General features: G+C 38.7%; 1 protein-coding gene across 2 annotated transcripts in view; it reads left to right on the top strand.

Annotated features, from left to right (window-relative positions):
- The window catches only part of LOC103356007 (cysteine string protein-like), a 34039-nt gene extending 12902 nt beyond the window's left edge, over nucleotides 1-21137 (top strand). For both annotated transcript variants that reach the window (XM_008280019.1, XM_008280018.1), the window contains 4 exons: nucleotides 14770-14946; nucleotides 15984-16197; nucleotides 16632-16803; nucleotides 17558-21137. In XM_008280019.1, coding sequence (XP_008278241.1) covers nucleotides 14840-14946; nucleotides 15984-16197; nucleotides 16632-16803; nucleotides 17558-17655 — 591 coding nt within the window. In that variant the 5' untranslated portion in view covers nucleotides 14770-14839 and the 3' untranslated portion in view covers nucleotides 17656-21137. The remainder of the gene's footprint in view (nucleotides 1-14769; nucleotides 14947-15983; nucleotides 16198-16631; nucleotides 16804-17557) is intronic.
- Nucleotides 21138-21271: the final 134 nt, after the last annotated feature.

The following is a 21271-nucleotide window of genomic DNA, read 5'->3' as shown; positions in this document are numbered from 1 at the left end:
TTTTGCAAAAAAAAACAAAGACGGGTGGTGAAATCCCCCCAGTTTGACCAAATTTCCTTAAACTTAGACTGAAGTAGTTTTGGGTGGATCCCTTTAAACTGGCAAAGTTTCATTGAAATCGGTGAGATGGCATGTGCCACCCCCGCCTGGTCCTATCGTGGATGCACTCTTAAGGTGTGTACGATTTGCCCCCTAGGAGGAGATAGATTTGAAAAATTGCCAATAATGCCCATTTTGGAGCAAAAATGCCCCAGCATGCTTGCTATTTTCCAACATGATGGATTTCCTGTTGGGTTTACAGAAACATGTTGGACTTTTTTGCGTGTCACGAGTTGCTACATATGTGTGCCGAATTTTGTATTTCTAGGTGAAACGTTGCCCCAATGGGACTTTGTTGAAATATTGTAGGGGGTGCAGTTGAGCCATGTTGCATTTTAGAGCTTGGTGCTGGTCGACTTTTTTGTTCGTGCCGACCAGCTCTATATGCCTATGAAATTGTGTAGCTCTAGGCCAAACGTGCTTCCGATGGGACTCTGTTGAAATTTTCAAGGTGGCGCTGTGGAGCCATTTTGGAAGTGACATGTCCACGTCCCTGGTAGTTTCCGATTTTCACCAGTGGCAATTTTGGTGAGTTTTTGAGCACGTTTAGGCCCTCAAAATGTGTTCAAAGATTGCACCAAATAATAATCACAAGGGTTTCAAGAGGGTCCTTGCACTGGTGTGCTTGGACCCTAAAAAGCAGATCTGAATCCAGGCTAGTAGATTCCTTGCTGCAAGGTAACAATGGCATTGTTCCTAGCTGGGCACAGGAACTAAGCTAAAAAAGGAAATAAGGATATGCTACCTGATGTGTAATAAAAATTGTTTCCTGCCTTGCATGCATGTCTGTGACAGCTGTGTTTACTGTGTCAGTCCCAGCATTGAGGTCACATTACCATCTATTGATCAGGCAGGAATGGCTGCATATGCTCATGTTGGTAACCTGATCTCAGCCACACATTCTCACAATTAAGAATCGCAGACAAATTTTGTGACTGCCTGTGCCCGTGTTTGCATTTCTGTGTGAAGCTTCGTTTGTATTTTACTATTATAGTGAAGGTCAAATGAGTTTTATTATTATTATTATTATAATTATGATGATGATGATCATTATTATTATTGTTGTTATTATTACTATACATTCATAGCTTGTAGAATAGGTAGAGACCCCCTGGCATAAGAAGGTTGAGAAGGGAGGAGATGGTGACACATTACTGAGGAAGTGATGATGATGCAGAGCAAGGGGTGTGATATTAACAGTGATGAAGGAGAAGTGTAAGATGCATTAAAAAAATGTGAGAGAAAGTTTCAATTAAATGTTGGAAGGCTGTTAATGTTGCTGTTTCCTTCTCTTCAAAGTCACCCTGGAGAATGTCTTGACGAATGAGAATTTGGTTGGATAAGAACATATTGACCTAGTCGACACAAAAACTACAATCTTGATTAGTTCAGAATCCTTAACTGTGCTGATATATCATAACTGATTATTTGATTTGGCCAAAAAAATCCTGGAAAAATTTGATCAACACAGATTTCCAGAAGTTTTTCCTGAGCTAAAGGTGATGTATTCAAACTGCTAGTTTTCCATCCCAAAGGCATTCAGTTTACAATCAGATATAGTTTTACTGATATATGAAAGACAAAAAAAGGAAGTATGACAAATATAATTATTTCCAAATAAAGGTTATCATTAAATGTTAGTTTTTGCTGATAAATCAGTTTCCATTATCATGAAATCCTTGCAGCTTTTCTTTGTTAAGCTGTTAACCAATGAAACTAAAGCTTTGCTTTGTGAAAACTGATTTATTTTATTCAGTTTGTCAAACTTAAAACATCCTTATTCTAACACCTTACAGAACAGAAACTGATGACAGTTACTGAGGTGAATGGAAATCAGTTCAGTATTAAATTATGCACATTTGCAGCATAAACTGCGTTAACCTGCTGCTGGTAGCTTGCAAAGAGCCTTCACTTGTAGGGTGTCCTCGCATATTAGAAAATAAAATGTCTTGTTTATTCACCAAAGTAACTGGTCGAGGAAACAAACAGTCTCAGCCTGTGGATTGCATTAAAGCTCCCTGATGACAAATTGAAGGGAGTGGGGTTTTTTTTGTGTGTGTGTAGGTGTGTGTAGGTGTGTGTAGGTGTGTGTGTGTGTGTGTGTGTGTGTAGGTGTGTGTGGGTGCACGTGCGTGTTTGTGTGCGTGCAGTATTTGAAGAGCTGTGTTGTGTTGTGTGCTGCAGACGGATGTTCATTGCATTGAAAGCAGGACACAGCTGTGGATACTACACATCCACAGCTTGCATTTTGGATCTTGAATCTGCTTGTGTTTATATGTGACAGTGTGAGTAATGTCCATCAGTCAGCGCTGAGAGTCTGCAGACGATGATGTCCAAGACTTGATTGTGTACAGTGTTGAGTAGCAGTCAGGACCAAGGTCTGTGTCATTTATGTTTTGTATTTAAAATGTAGCAATGTGAAGGTATTAAAATAATTGTGTGAGCAGGCATCAGCATAGGAGATGTGCTTTCTGCATGATTTTTATTCATTTGAACTTGCTGTATTTCATTTGTGGCACAGTGCAGATACAGCATCTGGTGGCTCATGTAGTCAATAAATCTGGCTAATGATCCATGACTTCCCCGCAGGCAGCAATGAGGAAACGCAACATTTTAGAATATGTATCATCTCAGCAGTCTGTGAAAGTGTCACGTTTACAGGCTTAAACATAACAATGGATTAAAAGGCAATTTCCCCTCCACACTACTTGTTTTTTGGGATTTTTCATTTTTCTAACATTCTTTGCTTTGTCATCAATCCTGCACAAGGAAGCCACAGATACAAAGTTTATTTGACTGCTTTTCAAGTTCAAGGAATAGGACCTGTGCTTCGGTAGTATTAGGGCTGCCACTAACGACTACTTTACTATCAATTAATAAAAAAAACTATACATTTTCTCCAAAAAATCTATTGACTTTTTAATTTAAGTGCATTTTATTTGGGCAAACTGTAAGTCATGGCACAAAACAAAATGCAAGCAAAAGTTAAACAGGAAAATGTGCCAAAACAATTTCCAGAAATACAATAATTTTAAATCATTAATAGTGCATGTCCCAACAAGCCCAACGTACACAAATACACACACAGGCACAATCAATCGAAGTGGAATAAATCTGTTCTAGCATAAACATTTTCTTATCAAAGTTGGTGGTAGGGGTGGGCGATATGGCAAAAATATCATATCACGATTTTTTTATTATAAAATGACGATTTCAGTGTTATCGCGATCTTACATGTATTTTTGAGACTAAGTGCGGCTGGACCACAGGTCACTCGCTGCGAAAAACTGGATGTTGTGAACTTTGCGATCAATCTTTTGTTGGCATTCAGAGTACAGATGTGGAATGGCAGTGTTGGAGAAATATAGTGTTGCGGCGGATATTCGGAGATCAACTCCTCATTTGGCTTTCAGCCATGGCTCTTCATGCGGCTACCACTACACGCACAAACAAGGAGGCAGATAAGAAATTGCATCACTGCCCGTTATTCGCTATGCATCCGTGCATCAGCATAGAACTGCAATTTATAGAATGTGACCTAAACGATCCATATGATCTCCTCACTTTGGCAGATCGTCTACACATTGTAATCGTTCTCGATCTAATATCATCTTATGCGCACCCCGAGTTGGCGGGCAAATGGTTTTAGGGGTGTATTTAGCAGCGACAAGGACAAAAACAATTAAAAAGCTCTCCCAACTAATGAGCAGACAACACTTGCAGTGGTTATACGCCTTTTCTGAATAGTTCCCTCTTGTCCATTGTGCTCGTGCCACTGTGGTCTTCCATCGAAACTCTGCTCTCTTCTTGAACTTGAACAGCAGATGTGCATGCACTTGTATTTATGCTGCAACAAGTAGACAAAGTTTTGCTACATACAGTGCTGTAAAAAAGTATTTGCCGCCTTCCTGATGTCTTCCAGATCAAATGAATATTTATATAATTTTCAACAGAGAAAATTGTTCCCCTAATTGTCCCCCTAGAACTTAATAACTGGGCCATCCTTGGCAGCAGCAACTGAAGTTCAATATTCGCAAGAGCATGTGATCAGTGTTTTCGCCATGGAGGAATTTTGATCCTCTCTATTCTGCTGTTAAGATAGTTTTCAAGCATGAACTGTCCTTTTTAGTCTTGCCACAGCACCTCAGTTTGATTCAAGTCCAGACTTTGATTCAGCCACTCAAAAAACCCATTTTTTTTCTTTTTGAGGCATTCAGAGGTGGACTGATGTGTGTTTTGGGTCATTGTCATGCTGCACAACCCATTTGCACTTGAGCTTCAGATCGTGAACTGATGGGCGGATATTCTCCACGAGGATTTTCTGATAGAGAGCAGAGTTCATGGTTCCATCAGGCATGACAAGTTGTCCAAGTTCTGTGGAAGCAAAGCAGTCCAAACCATCACACTACCACATCCATGTGTCACTGTTGGTATGATGTTCCTCTTGTGGAAAGTAGTATTATCTTTACGCCAGATGTAGTAGGATCCCATGGATCCATTTTTGCCCAGTGTCTTCCTTATTCTGGAATCATGTACACAGATGTTAACTGAGCCAAGTGAGGCCTGCAGTTCTTTTGATGTTCGTCTGGGTTCTTTCATGACCTTCTGGATCAGATGTTGACATGCTCTTGGAGAAATGTTTGTCGGCCAGTCACACCTGGGAGGGTTCACCACTGTTCTGTGTTTCTTTATTTATGGTTTATGTCTCTCCCTGTGGTTAGCTGGAGTCCCAGCACCTTAGCTCCAGACAGATAAATGTCAATGACTTTGTTCTTGAATCTCTTTAGAATGTGGCATCATATGCTGCTTTTTGAGACCCTTTAGCCTACTTCACAATGCTAGACAAGTTCTATTCAAGCAATGTTTAGGTTCAACAAGCCTGGCAATTATATAGGGGGGTGGCTGGTGAAATTGAATCCAATTGCAAATTAATGTGATCATTTGGTAGATTGGTAGCTAAGGGGACAAATACTTTTTCTCATTGGACAAGGTGGGGTGTTTTTTCTTCAATCAATGAAATCAACATTTAGAAACTGCATTTTGTGTTTTCTTGGGTTATCTTTGTCATGTATTAAAATTATTTTGATGATCTAAAACATGTAAGTGTGACAAATGTGCAACAGTAGACGATATCTGTAAAGGGGCAATTACTTTTTCACAGCACTCTATACGGTCGCATTGTCCTTCATATCAAACTCAGAAATACATACAAGGCCGACGTGGTCGTTTCTAAAAGGCTTGGTACAACTGCTTTTTTTCTACACAGTATCACAGCTCGTTACAGATTGGGCTGTAGCACCATGTCAGTGTGTTTTTTATCGAGATGTGCTAGACACAGTGGGGTTGTTAAGCTTTGTTCAGAGCTTAGGTTGTTCAGTGAACCTTCCCTGGATAAACAGAAGTTAAATACCAGGCAGACAGTCAGGACGCATGCACACACCTATTCCAGGAGTGGGACTTGGCAGGTGTTGCTTGTTTACTGGAAGTACACTGCAGTATGAGTGGTCATTATATTGATATCATATGTGGGTAGCTAAATCATGACACCGTTTTTTATATCTAGTTGTGATTAAATGCTTGATGCTAAATTATTATAGCATTTGTATGTGATGTCAGCATAACAGCCGAATTATTAGTCAAACACATTTTTTCCTGCACTTTACCTGGACGCTACACCTGTTCACATATCTTTCTCTTTTCTGAAGTCAGACATCTTTATTTCAATGAATGCCAGAGTGACATGTTTTTTTACTCCTCTTGACTTTTCAATATGATTCTGAGACATAGACATATTCACATCGTCACTGTCTTGTCAAAATAACCTGTTGGTGTTGCGACGGTGTCACATGCTTACCCACAGAAAGTGACACATAAAAACTTCAGAACATTCAAGCTATCACATTAACACCACAAAGCAGATCGATAGAACTGGACCCTCAGTGACAAAACATCTTTTGCCTTTCTCCTCATGTTGGTGTTTGTGGAATGTAGAGTGTGTGTGGTGTGACAATAAGTGCAAAAACACATGCGATCACAGGTTAATGAGTTATCAAAATGGGTTTGTGTTTTGCAGACTAAGGAAGGGAGGGATTTTAGTTTTAAAATACTTAAAATAGTTTGATATTACAAAAAGAGTTTTTCACCTCACTTGGTTATTTTAAAAAAAAATAATTGCACACACAAAAGCGTTAACTTAACATGCGAACACACACGGGAGTCGTCATATTTGCTGATGAAATGAACTTACACTGAACCTGTTTTTTGATCTCCAGTAGAAGGAAGTAAATCAGCCACATCATCTTCTTCAGTTTTTCTTATTGTCTTAAGCAAGGCTCAAAACTCCTAACTTCTCCAAAAATAAAAAAAAACCAAATTTTCTTTGCCTAACTAAAACAGCCTGGCTGCACTGGGAAGTTCCCAGTTTGCGTGGAGGATGTTATTTTAACCCATGTATTTTAATTGTTTGCATTTCATGCCTTAATTAAGTTCTGATTAGCCCCTCTTGTTTCCAGAATAAGCATTATCTTACAATCTACAAGTAACTGTGTGACCTTACAGTGACTTTTGAATATGATTAAACCACGTGTTATTTATATAAAAGTCATGCATGTTGGTTTATTTCCCACATGTGATTGAAACCTGTTCTTCACCAAAGACATGTTTTTTTTTAGAACAAGGTGTAGCAACCAGCTTCTTTGCATAGTGTACCCTGTGCCATTGGCTTAGCTTTTCAAAATCTTCAACCAGTAGTTTTTCCTGCCCTCCTTATTGCAAACAAAAAAACAAAACAAAACTGCAGTTGCTTAATAACAGCGCATGATTTGCTGCATAATGTTGAACAAGTGTTTCTGTTTAATTTGCGATGTGCTGCTTTGATGGTGTTTTTTCCTTTGCTTTCAAGTTTCTGAAGTGGTAAGAGCTTTTATGCACACAGAGAGGTATAAACACTTCTTCCTCGTATGGTGTTCTGTTGTATTTAGCACTATTCATCAAGCAGACATCAAGTCATAGTGAGTATACAGACGGCAGGATGTTTGGCAGCTATTCAGATTTTTAGAAGGAGTTTGATTAGGTTTTGTTTGTTATGAAGAAGATGTTAACATTTCAAAGTTGCACAACCTTGGAAAGCAGTGCAGAACAAAGCTTAGCCTGATGCTCATATATCATCATGCTTTTGTTAATTCAAAGACATGCAGTAAATCTGGGTGTTCTGAGCTAAAGTTGCAGACACATGGCTAATAGTGAGCAAGATTTTGTAATGCAGTTTATTCCATAGAAGATATTCTTAACATGTTCCTGCTTTAAATTGAGAGGACTTGTAAAGTTATACAAAAATGGATTGAATGCTGGATCACTGCAAATTTGTTTCTTGGACATATTGATTTGTAGTTTATTTTGTTTTAAGGGGTCATTCTTAATATGATAATCAGGTATTGTGGTCAGTAGATTGTAGGGATGCAGTAAACCAAAGAAAATCAGCTGCAAGCCCACCGACTCTTCAACTAATCGATTGGTTGCAGGGGGAAAAATAAATCTCCACATTTTCTGTAGTTGAAGTAAATGGGACACACTGAATAATGACACTCTTTCTGCTAGCTTTATCAGCCTAAATGAATAAAAAATAAGCATAAAAAGTTAGTATGTGCAGCATATTACTTTTTTTAAACAGATTTATGTTAGACTGAAATGATTGGAGCAGAACATAGCGCATCTGCCTATATTCATGTGATTTCTACAAACAGAACTGTATCAGCTTGTGATCCCAGCACAATAACTAATAAGGAATATAACATAGACAAGTTAATCTGTTGTTTTTAGATGATCTGCCGTGTTGGTTGTGGAGCTGTGATATGTTTACAAAGTCGCTTTGTCTATCCGTTTCAACAAAATGCAGTCACACCAGCAACTTTTTCACCTGGTGTCAGTAGGTTCAAGCCAATGTTTCATAAATGTTCTGTAAACCTTAAATAAATTAGACCTTGCAGTCTTTGTCAAGTTGGGTGAGTTTCAAGCACAGACTGTATAAAAGATGGACGTAGCTACTGTGACGTCAACCGTTGGTTTCTGCACTGAGAAAATGAAGCCAGGGTTTTGCTACTTCCTGGTTGACATCTTGGATTTTTGGAGCCAGTGACGCAACAATCGTCGGAGGGGGGGCGGAACCATAGGAGCAGCGATTGGTCAGACGGATTGAGATGCAGGCCCTTTCTGCCCGCCCACATTTACCGCTTTCTGCTCGCTTCGTCTGCATCGTCGCTGCCGACTGTCAATCAAGCCAGCCATGCCCCTTGCCCCGCAAAATTTTGACGATTTTTTAAAAATTCAGTATTGATTTATTTTCAGATTGGCCACCTGATCTCTGGATTTGACTATGAAAGCTAATAAGAAAAAAATTCCTGAGTTGTAGGAATGCTACTGCATTCCTGCAGCTCAGGATTTTTATTTTTTTTGTGATCTGTGATCACTTCTTTTCCAATTCAAGTCTATGGGAGCCAGGGCTTTTTGGAGCCAGCAGCTAGCGGACGTAGTGATATTGCAGGTTTTTGACACTTCCGGGTTGGCTTACGTCCATCTTTTATACAGTCTATGGTTTCAAGTTGTGAAAATGCAGGGGTGTTCATGGGTAATCTGTCCCCCCAACTGCCAAAAATAATGGATTAATCCTGGAAGCCTGTTGAGGTAGCGCTTTCCTCCTTATGTAAGTAACGCGGTTGATTGCATGCTGGATGAGAGCCTGCTGACCAACTAACCAGCCAGTGTGCCTGGGTGCTACTGCCCTAGTGGATTAGTTTGTCATTTTGAGACCTCCTATTGCTTGTATTTCTTACTATTTGAACTTTCAGGAACTTTCATTGGCATGGGGTGTTTGATTTGTGTTCTAGGCACTTTAAGTGAAGTCAGACTGCTTTCAAAAATGCTTTCTCATCATTTAACTTCATACAAATCAATGTCTGTATAACATTCTCTTAAGCTGTTACCTCAACACCCTGAAAACATCCTCAGAATATTGCAGCCAAAATGTTCTACCTTTGTAAGTGTATTGTTTTAATTTAAAAAAGCTTTGTCATCTATGGCCTTGATAACATCTTGAAAATATGTTTAAATGTTGGTTTTAAAGTGATCTTCCGTTGCTATCATGTCATATAATCTATGGCTTTGACAACATCTTCTACACGTCCTCTAAATGTTGCAGTTAAAACATGATGTAACTTTTAACCTTATCAAAATAATATTTTAAATGATAAATATTCTCAAAATGTTTGTTGAACATTAGCTCAGTGTTCTTTAAACCATTGTTAGTCTTTATAATGTTAGCCAGTTCTGTGGGAACATTCTCTGTAAGCAGGCTTGTCATTGAAAATGGTTCTTTTTGACTCTGGGTGAGTGTTTGGGGTCAATATAATGTGCTGCAGAGTGAATTTGGGTAAATCGTGTGCCTCCCTGAAGATTTTTGTGTGGTGGGTAAGATTCTAAGAATCTAAAATGCTGTAAATTTTGCAAAGGAAATTTCTTGCAAATCAATGAGCAGGAAAGCTATACCGTAATAGCTAGTTTTCCATGTGTTACCTAACCTAGAAATTAGTTGCAACAATGAAATTGTGGTATACATTTTTTTAAATGTTTTATAAACCAAACATTAATCCATCAGTTGAGAAACTTAGATATAATATAGATGAGAAACAACAGTGGCTGTCAGATGGATGTGAAATGGGGCAAGCTGGAGCATTACATGCTCAGTGAAATGCTTCTGCTGGATTAAATTTAGCAAACAAAGTAAGCAAATGTGAGACACAAGTGTGAAAGCACATATACAATGTGACACTCCCACTTTAAGACACACCATATGCTCTCACCCTCATTACATTGCGTGTTAATTCCTTCTAGTCTGTTTGTTCCTGTGAATGGCCCATTTGACTTCCAGCTCATTCACCAAGACAGAATGTCATTGGCTGCTTGGCCCAGGTAGGCAGAGTCGTTTGGTTTAGGCTTTAGACTGGTTGGATGTGATTATTATACACACACACATCCTAACACAGTCCCTCAGTATGTTGATAATCCCTGGAGTACTGATGAATCGCCCTCATTGGTTAATCCCAGTCAGGTGGGGGTGAATCTGTGTTGCGACTGGTTAATCCGAGGCACTGTAGCGGGCGGGATTTAGTGGGGTGTTAAACTGATGTGTTGTCAGACATGTTGAGGCATTGTAGGGTTACCATGGCAATACTAGCCATCTGGTGCCACATAGGCTGTTACAGATTTTTATGTAAAACTCAATTTTAGTCATTTATGTTTATGTAGCTTATATTCCGCTACATTGGTGAAAGTTACCTGTAGGTTTTTGTGTAGGGTGGGCTTATTTATGGCGGGTGCTCCACATAGTCTGTCTTAATCTACATTGTGCCTTTTTCTCATATTCTTTAAGATTATCCCCCTATGTTTAGGTAACTAGCCAGTGACAATATGCTAAATTTAACCTCCTCCCACTCGCTGCCCCAGTTGAATACACACTTGGGAAAACCATCTTTCCAGTCTGAGCGATACAAAAGAGCTGATCGAGCGATGTGACCATTTGGAGTATCAGTATTGTCAATAGTAAGTGGCAAAAGTATACGTCTAAAAGGCTAAGTCAGTGTTTGAAAACAAAAACATCTGGTGTATAAACATGTATTTTAAGCACTAAGCCACCATGGTGCCCCAAAACTTTCTGATAATTGCTATAGCAGCACTAATTTAAAGAATTGTATTTTATTTTTATTTAGTATATGTGTGAATCTCTCTTACAGGCCTGTGTGATGGGAACTGCTATATGTTCTTGGTGTAATTATCAGTCTGTGAATCATAGCGCTCACCAGAAAGGTGCAGGTGTAGTGTGTGCAGCTTATTTGCCTGTTAATTTAAGTCCTGCAGTCTGGTCCAGTCTGTCTGCGGAGCTGAATTGGCTTACTGTGGTCTCTAAGCCTGCTAACCCCCGTACACCTGCTATCTGTCAGGGTTATAGCTCACTTACTGCTCACCGCAAAGGTCAAGAAGAGGATTTCCTTCAGGACTGTAAATTCATATATATATATGACTTTAGGTTGGTATCCATTTCACCTGTTCTAAAAACATTAATGTGGTTTACAGACATCTTAGTTTTTGCCTAAAGTTTTTTTTTTTGGACAGTTGGTATTACTTTGCCAGTGGGTCTGTTGTGTTCTCTGTGGTCTGGTTGAATTAGCCTACCATGAAGCCTGCCGTACAGAAACCTGCAGCAGGTGGATTTAGTGTTGTTTTTCAAAGTGTTTCTCTGCTGGGTTGGATGACCTACTGCACCCTCTCTAATGCTAGAGTCTTCACAGGCTTACATTTTTTTTAATTCAGGTTTTTACCAGATTTAGCACAAATCGCACAACTTAAGTGTCAGCAGAGCCACGGATCTACTTAGTTTCGATAAAGAGGTTATCAGTTTTCCATACTATATAAACTATGTACCTGTGGACAGTAAAAAAAAAAAAAAAAGAAGAAAAATGAAAACGCCACCAGGGAATAACAGTCACATTTATCTTTGGTCGAGGTAGTAAGTTACTGATTGCACTGAACCTTGAGACAATGGTTCAATCAAAGGAATACAATGAATGAATAAAGATTTTATTTAACCACTGGTTAACCAACTTCAAAAATCGGAATTCAAAATCGGCATAAAAATCTAGTATTTGTGGAAATAAAGCAGAATTATATTAACTGGTGATCGCGGTACAAAAATCTGCCATGTTGGTTGTTCAGCTGTGATACACAAACTACTGTTTGCAAAGTGTAGCCAAAGTCAATGACAAAATCTTTGACATGGTGTTGGTTATTCTGGAGCTGACTGCAAATAAGCATTCACGAAACATTGCATGTTAGACCAAGCAGTCTCTCTCATGTGGGGCAAATCCAAAGACGTGAGAACTTTGGCACGATGGTTTTATTGTGCTCTAGGGGCTGCAATTAACATTTGAATTCTTTCAAAAAACATTTTCTCATCAAGTAAATATTTGGTGTGATCACGTTTTGCTTGAGCATTTAGGTGTTGTTGGTAGGTTGTTTAAAGCATCTTGGAGAATTGGCCCCGTTATGTAATCCCAGACTGACTCCATGATGTTTAGATCAGGGCTCTGTGGTTTGGAGCTGACAGAGTAAATGCTCAGCAAACATTAAAGAAGTTAGACTTGGCAGTCTCCATTAGGTTGAGTGAGTTCCACCAAAAATGGAATAACCGTGGAAGGCTGCTGGTGTAGTGCTTTTGTCCTTATGAAAGTAGCACTGTCAGTTGTACGACCAATGAGCACTTCATCGGATGAGAGCATCATCCAGTCCACCCGGAAACTGCAGCCCTACTTTAACCTAAGTCACTTAAATGATTCCAGCATCACTGACTCCCATTTCTAACATTTCAAGTTTGAAGGGTGGATAATACAGAGCGAAGAGATTTGGTGTCCTGTTTCTGAAAGATGTAAACTGTGTGACATAAGGTGAACTCTGAATTTGAGGCATTGTCTGACATTATATATACTGTATATTCAAACCTCCCTCTCCCATTTGACCCCCAGAGTTGTATATTCACAGTGTCAAAGACTGTTTTCAAATCCTTCTGCTCAAAGTAGAACTTTTTTTTTTTGTTAACCTAAAATCTTGAGTATGAATGGTGCACCTGCAAGCGGTTTGGCCCGTTAGACAACCTAAACAAATGCAGTGTGGAAAACTGATGCCTGTATTTCATTTACAAAGAGAACAGATTTGCAGTAATGCAGTAGACCTCTTCTGTCCAATTGTTAAACTTTAATATTAAAAAATATTTGCATATTCATAGACTTGATCTTTCAGTGAGTGAGAAGGCACTGATGTCTTTTTTTATGTCATGGATTTTTTTTTAGTTATTTGATGTGTTTTTGTTTTTTGTAAAAACCATATCCAATACAAATGATTACTTTGAGCAAGTCATTATTCTACGTGTCTTATTTAAATCATTTGTTTCTCAGCAAAGCGGATATAGTTTTGCCATGTTTTTTCTAGCATTTGTAACACCTGTGGGCACTTGGACAAATGTTGTACAATAAGTAATCAAAAAGTAGCAAAAAGAATCTCAGAAATTGTTTGGGGTTCATAGGATTAAGTGGAAACTGTTTGGAAATTATATTTTAGTCCACAATATGTTACAGGTGAACTACAGTAGCTGCTGCACATCATCCTGCTCATAAGTACAACATCAACTTTCATGTTGGTTAGCAGACTTTTATGTGCTCTCTCGTACAGATATCTGTTGTAGCCATCTCGTTTTCTGCCGTTCCTAGATGGGAGATTTACTGGAAACATGAGGTTCGTTCAGGACACTGTTAACAAATCTCTCTGCTTTATGTACCTGCCCGGCTGCCTGTGTGAACTCAGGTTACCCTGCTTTATCTTGTTTATTCCTTCTCTTCCTCTACCCACCCTTAAGCCACACAACACCAAGTTGGCTAAGAAGCCAGTCACCATTTTGGTGGGAAAGTGCAGCGTTACATGGAGCTTAGCAAAAAGTGAAATGAGGATTTGGTCCTAAGTTTTACTTCCCAAAGTTGTACTTACTGTACCGCATAGGCATTCAGTATCTGACAGGTGACAGGTCTGATGTGACAGTTAGGAACTGGATGGGTCGAAAGATGGGAAATATTTTAAATAAGGGCTGAAATGACTTAATTGACTAGTCAATTGACAGAACATGACTTTCCAAGTACTTTTTTTTTTTTTTTTTACTTATAAATGTTGCAGGTGTTTATCAGAGAAAAACACCGCCAAATGTCTGGTTTCTCCAATTTGACAATTTGTAGTATTTTACACAAGTCTTGTCAGTCTTTATGAGATTCGCACACCAAATGATTAATTGAATAATCATAAAAGCAAATTGTTGTTATTGATTATTTGTAGCCACAGTATTTACAAAGGAAGACTTTGAAAAGCTCTTCATATTTTAGCCAATTTTGAAAATTCTATATTTCATAATGATTAATGCATAAATAAATCTTAATAGAATGAGGAATACAAGTTTTTAAAAAAACATATATAAATTTTTTTTTTTTTTTTTTTTAAAGCATCCAAACTTTTAGCACTCAAATAAGTCACTATCTTGTCAGACAGATTTCATATCAAGTAGGACACATTTAAGACTGTCTTTGATTAACTACATGGATTTAAAAAAAAAAAAAAAAGTAAGATAGAAATGTATAATTTTTGGAACTAAGCTTGAAAGTCTCACACTTTTCTTGTCGGACTTTACTACAGCTAATAAAGGAAAAAAATAATGCAATTATGAAGAACAAGGAAAAAATACATAAGAAAATGGATCATATTTGCCCATATTTATTATTGCTTAAGAATTGTTCTGTAGATGTTAAAAAATAAATCTAAAAGGTTTTGAGATTATTGATATGATGTATAAAGTCTGGTCATAGTAGACAGATTAATTCATAACCACAATAATTACTCCCAGCCCTGACTGAAATTGTTTCATTATCTGATCATTTTAATTTTAACTCAACTCAAGACATGTTTTTCATCAGTAAGAGAGATTATGAGCAAGAAGCCAAGTCCAACAGGCCGATCAAAGGCTTGATATGGGAATGATTGTTTAACGTATCAGCTTCTTTATTCCTTTCTTGCCTTTCTACCTGACAGGTACGAAGCTGAGTGAGTGTGGGAGAAAGTCGGAGAAGGAACAAGAGAAAGAGAGCGAGAGAAAGAGGCCATGGAGCATCAGAGACAGAGAACTCTCTCCACATCAGGAGAATCGCTGTACGTCGTGCTCGGAGTCGACAAGAATGCCACATCGGAGGACATCAAGAAATGTTACAGGTAGATGTTAATATTATGCACACACACAAACACATTTCCTTCAACAGCCCCACAGAAAGGAAGTCATTCTGTAGAAGTAATACTTTATAAACCACTAGAGGGAGTCAGAGGTATGTAACCAGTTCTTTTTATGGGTCAAGTGGATCCTGCTTTGAAATAGGTTAATTTAAGCAGCTACCTGCTCATATTTTAATGAATATTTTCCACTTTCTTCAGACCTTATTTAATCCTCTGAACCCCAAGGACTTTCTGGGTGACTTGTTAGGGAAAGCTCAGAAATGTATTTTGGGCTGTAATGACACCATTATGGTGCCATAAATCAAAAAAGACCAAATAAATTCCAAAAATTAAAAAAATCCAGCGTGAGCCACATGCTACATAGAACTGTGATTTGACTTGGCCTATTTACATTTTCACAACCTCTACAAACATAGTGTTTTTCACACTGCTTTGTACAACAATAAATCAGTGCACATCAGTGTATCAGTGCCAAACAATACAGTTGAGGCTGAGTTTGAAATTGAAATTTCTAACTCTGTCTCTATACGACGTTTATGGCGCCATCAAGGTAAAAACTTGCACATTTGAAAACAAATTATGCTTGAATGTTCCTCACAGGATGACAGTAGATACGTTTTAGTTATTGTGTTTTAGATTTTTTAAAATTTTTTTTACACACATCTTATCTTCTACTTCATACTGCATTAATTTCTACAAAATAAATGTTTTGAAATGTCTGTAATTATGTCAAGACCCCCTTTCTGTTAATTGAAATCCCTTCGAGCCCGTAACATACAACCAAATCGCAACTTTGAAGCAGACAAATATGTCTTTCTGCTTTGGAAAATATAAACAGTAAAATAATGGGAGAAATGTACTTAGATATTATTTAAAAGTATCTAAATACAACTCTGAATAACTTTCATGGCATGCTTGACTATATGGTTTGGGTATGTTGGATATATCAGCAGTTAGCAGTGAAAGAGCCTGAATGCAGTTACGAGCTGAAGCCGTCATTCCTTCTTTCTTTTTCACAGGAAACTGGCATTGAAGTTCCACCCAGATAAAAACCCGGACAACCCAGAAGCAGCTGAAAAGTTTAAGGAAATCAACAACGCCCACTCCATCCTGGTCGACACCACCAAGAAGAACATCTACGACAAATATGGCTCACTTGGGCTCTACGTAGCAGAACAGTTCGGAGAGGAGAACGTCAACACCTACTTCGTTCTGTCCAGCTGGTGGGCGAAGGTAAGGCGGGCAGACGGGGGTGGTGAGGCCAACACATATACTCGTGCTATTCTGTCCTTTATGACTGGTCCTGCAGTGTAGTCATGAAAGTAGAAATTAAAAACCAAATTACAAAAGTGTACAAAAGAAGAAAATTGCTAAGGTTAACTGTTAATGTTTTTTTTTGTTTTTTTTAAAATGTGTTCACCTCAACTTAAGATTTGTGTCAATTTTTTTTTTTAAATGAATCCACTGAAACATGAAAAGGCCCAAGAGGGAGTGATTAATTTCTATGGATGCTTCTAACTCCAGCATATAACATGTATACTGATACATACATTTAAGATTTGATGTCCTTTGTTGTTTCCTTTTGCAGCTGCTCTGACAAGTGTCTCCTTCATTGCTTGGTCAGTTGTAAAGTTTCCCTCAGTGTCTCTCTCTTCTGTATTCCACAGGCCTTGTTTGTCTTCTGCTGCCTGGCCACAGGTTGTTACTTTTGCTGTTGCCTGTGTTGCTGCTGTAACTGTTGCTGCGGTAAATGTAAACCACGGCCGCCCATGGACCAGGACCCCGAGTTCTATGTCTCCCCCGAGGACCTCGAGGCGCAGATGACTGCTGATGAAAGAGGTGAGAAGAGGATATTTAGGTTCAATCAATAAGTTCATCCACAGTGAACATCAAAGTATATGTATCTTTCCACACTTAAGTGTATTATTCTGGGCTAAAGTTGGGATCAACTTAACGTAACTGTAAGTTTCCTTTTGTTTAATACTGTTTGTATTGGTGATGCAGCTATTATTTGATAATAAGATAATTCAGGGAGCACAAGCTTTTCGCATGAAATTTAATGCTCAACTTCATGTCATCACAAGTGTAATCCAGACATTTGTTAGTCAACAGTACAACAAAAGCTATGATTTAAATTTGCCTACTATCTCCTTTGAAGTACTCACCTTGTGCAGTGATACTCGGCTCTCAGCGCTTCTGCCACATTTGGATTGCTTCCTGGAAATCTTGTTCTGTAAGCATGTCAAGTGCCATCTGTGCCACGTGTTTGATCTCTCTGGGTTGGAGCTATGAACCCCCCTTGTTGTCACTCACAATGAAGGTTGGGTCAATTTACTCAGCATTTGAAAGGTTTTCTCTGTACAAGTTAGGGTTTCATTGTGGAATCACAAAAGTGCACTTGCAAGTGGTCAAAACAGGACTTCAAGGGAGCGTTGCAAATGTGGCACGAGTACAGTGAGCAGTGTATCGCTGCACAGGATGCTTACTTCAAAGGTGACGGTGGCCAAATCGGGTCCAGTTTTTGCTTTATATGAAAATGGAGTCTCTTCTTATTGGTCTTGTAAATGATGGTTTGTGTGTGTTTTGATCCCAGATGGCGGCGAGCCCATCGTGATGCAGCCGTCTTCAGCCACAGAAACCACCCAGCTCACCTCTGATGCCCACCACAGCTACAAGACCGATGCATACTAGACACACATTTCCACAGCTCGCACCTACAGTTAACCACACAGCAACACACACACACACGCACACACACACACACACACACGCACACACATACGACAGGCTCTACCACAATCACAGGGCTCATGCATATGTTGCACACTTTCACATTTTCTAACATGGTTCATCTGTTTTGTTCACCCTCTACATGCAGAAACAAACATACAAAAAAAAAACACAGCCAAGCAAAAACTACTGACCATGACAATTAGAATGAGCTCAACCCAGATGTTTCTGTCTCTCTTTTTTTGTTGTTGTTGTTGAACTGAGGTAAAATGAGGGAAGAAGGAGGGACGAAACCTGGAGGAGAAAGACAAAAACACAAACATTGAATCAAAGTTTCAACTCTGGATTAGTGGAATTAGACACAAGAGATCCTGTGTGTTTCTTTTCAGACAGACTTTGCAGTTGTACTTTACACAGTAATATAAGCTGTAACATTTCAGTTTTTTTCTCTCATCTTAGAATATCAGGAGACAGCAAATGAAACAGAGACACACAAACTGTTTCAAAGCAGGGTGTTGACAAGGTTTCAGTAATGACCATGTACAAACATGCAGATGAAAAACAACTGATTAGAAGTTTCATTTACCGAGTTTGAGAAGTGGGCAAGAGTGCGTCTAAATTTAGAAGTGACCGCAATGCTTTTTTTTTCATGTGGAGCAAATTGTACGATTGATGTCTAATACATTAAAACTTAATTCCCACTCATTACAGTTTATGCTTCGATCTATATGCTCTACAGTTGGCACAGACCATTCACACGTAGCGCAACGTTTATGATGTGTTCTGTGCGTGCATGTATGCTTCGACCATATTGCTGCCAAATATTCTTAATACATCAAGCAGACATCCAGTGTGGTGTAATGAAGTGATTGACTCGACGATCTGCTTTCTGAATCGTTATTCTTGACAGCACTGCTTTGCGTAGTTCAGCCGGAGTGGGAAAGTTCAGAGGGTTCTGTTATTTACCAAATGACACAATCTGTGCCATTCCTCTGGAAAGCAGATAGAACGACTCCTTCTGTTTTTAGAGTTGCTTACTCTGATAAATGGTTTGATTTTGGCCATTTTTCAAATATGTTGATGATATTTAGTGTTAAGAGGGTTACAAAAAATTCAGATTTTGTTGTTTCTGAAGTTTTTTTTTTTTCTGCTGGTATCAACATTTTCCATTCAGCTTGCTGGGAAAGACTTCTGTCAGCTCTATTCTGGCTGGAAGTAGGTCAGTGATCCTGTATGTTCAGTGAGGAGCTGATAGGACCGGGTGGGACGGGGGTGTTTATTTGTCCTCAATACCCTCCTGAACATTACCGCAGGAGCCCTGCTCAGTGTGGAGGGGGGCAGCTCACACTTAAACAGGTGCCGCTCTGGCTCACTTCTTTTTTTAAACTGGCCAGAACAATTAAATCAGTTCAAGATCTGAGCTAATGATTGTTGGTAAATGTGGCACGCAGTCACCCGTAGCACGTCAGCTTTCCCGGGAATGTTATGTTCCGCGATTAGCCACACGGGAGGTCAGACAAAACAGAAATGCGTTCAGATTCTAACGTGGTCCTTGTGGGAACACTGGAAACACTGCAGCTGCTGGGACTGAATCTGAACCAGCTTTGGCACACGCAATCATGACAGATAGCTGCAAATCAGCACCAGCCGGCCGACCAGCAAATGCTAATTGCATCTGTTGTGCTTCTCTGCTGAATCACACACCAGTCCTCATCAATTAGTCATATAGTTGTTGAAACTGCTGCATCTGTTTCTCACTAATTAATTCTTAATTAAGGCTTTACTGCAGGTCCTCCTCCTCTTCCTCGCTTCTTCTTTCTTCCTCTTCTTAGTTACTTTTTTCCCTTAATGTTCAACCTCATATCACTTTTTCTACCACATATGCAGGATTTGGCTCCCTGGTTCACACTGAAAGCTGTGGGAGCCACAGCCAGAGTCCAGTGTTATTAATAGAGACATTACATTAACTACACGCTTGCATTACATACACACTTATTGAGCCCCTTTTTGGTTTGTTTTTAGTTTTCGATTTGTTTTGTGAGAAAGTAACAATGCTGTACATGTCGTGTAAAGTGTAAGTTTAGATTTCCCTGTATTAACTAACTTTTTTTGTTTTGTTTTGTTTTCCTCTATCTGTCTCTAGATTTGCTTTTCATTGTTTTTGTTTTTCTGATTCATGTTGTTATTGAAGAGAGGATATCATTATCCAAAGTCTTATTTGTTCACGTGGCCACAGTTTTGTAGAGTCATTATAGCGACTGGAGAGCAGTTTGCAGTAACCACACTAGTTAGGATGAACTTTTTTTTGTTTTTTTTCCTTTTTTAGTAGTTCTTTATTTGTCACACAAGAGTAGCAGTCCAGTAGAAGGAAAATTCAAGAACATTGTGGTCGTTTGTGTCAATAGTTTCATTTTTTGTAAAAAGAAAAAAAAAAAAACAACAAAAAAAGCACCTACACTGAACCAAACAGGCTGATTTCTTTATTTTGATCAGACATCAATCAAACACCTACTCTATGTATTTATACATATCATGAGAAAGTGCAATAAGAGCTAATTGATTCTCTTCCACAGCTGTCCTTCACTCCAAGACTTCCAATCACAGCTTGCAAAAGTGTCAGGGAATCTGCAGGTTCATAGGAAAATGTCAGCTCAGTTTGAGGCCCCAAGAAGACGAATCAAACTCTTTACCCTCCCAAACCCAGAGAAAAGTTTGTACAATATGCAATCCACGTCTTGGCTGGTTTAAAAGACTTTTAAACTTAAGGTTATGCATTCACAGTTTGACAGCTTTGTCTGATTTTTATGTTGTTTGTTTCTGTTTTAATTTGGACTTTGAACAAAGGACTTAAAAAAATATTCTTTTAAGGGCCTTTTTTATGAGTTTTTCTGAAACCTGCATCTACACTGTTTCAACCAAATATCTATCGACTTGATTAGTTTTGTGCTTTTTGTCATGTGATCATTTACATGCCACACTGTTAAATCTCGAATTTGTTTTTCTTGTTTCTGACCAAACAGTGTCTGAGAGAATGCAGCGTGAAGCCTGAAATACATAAACGTGGAGTTGAGAAACTTTCATTGTTAAACCCAAAACAATTACATAAATAACAAGAACTGATGTAAGTGTGAATATAGCGACCAGATGATAATAATATTGAAGCATTATTTTATTTATTTTATTTTTCTTATCTTTTTAACAGTTGATTAACTACTAGCTGGTATGTTAAGGGGATGTATAGAATTTTAGATGTGAACCATTTTGACAATGAAGTGACAAAATGGCCGACCTGCTGTATATACTCGCAGTGGCACAGTACATAGAGACATAGAGGATTTCTGTTTTTAGCATGGACTGATGATGTGTGCGTCTGTCAGGCAGACGTGTGGGTAAATGAAGTATCTGATGTACTGTTGTAAAATAAATGTTTCTGATGCTTCAGAGCCTTTGTTTCTCACTGTGTTTCTGTGATTCCCAAGTGGAATAGTTTGCATTTATGTTAAATTTATCATTTCGCAAAATGTAGGGATCATATGAAATAGTATCTTCTTTATTTTAGGCCACACCAATCCGCACA

The sequence above is a fragment of the Stegastes partitus genome, unplaced genomic scaffold (assembly GCF_000690725.1).
Source record: "Stegastes partitus isolate 25-593 unplaced genomic scaffold, Stegastes_partitus-1.0.2 Scaffold179, whole genome shotgun sequence".
Lineage (NCBI taxonomy): Eukaryota > Metazoa > Chordata > Actinopteri > Pomacentridae > Stegastes > Stegastes partitus.
This window is presented reverse-complemented; position numbering and strand designations above follow the sequence as displayed.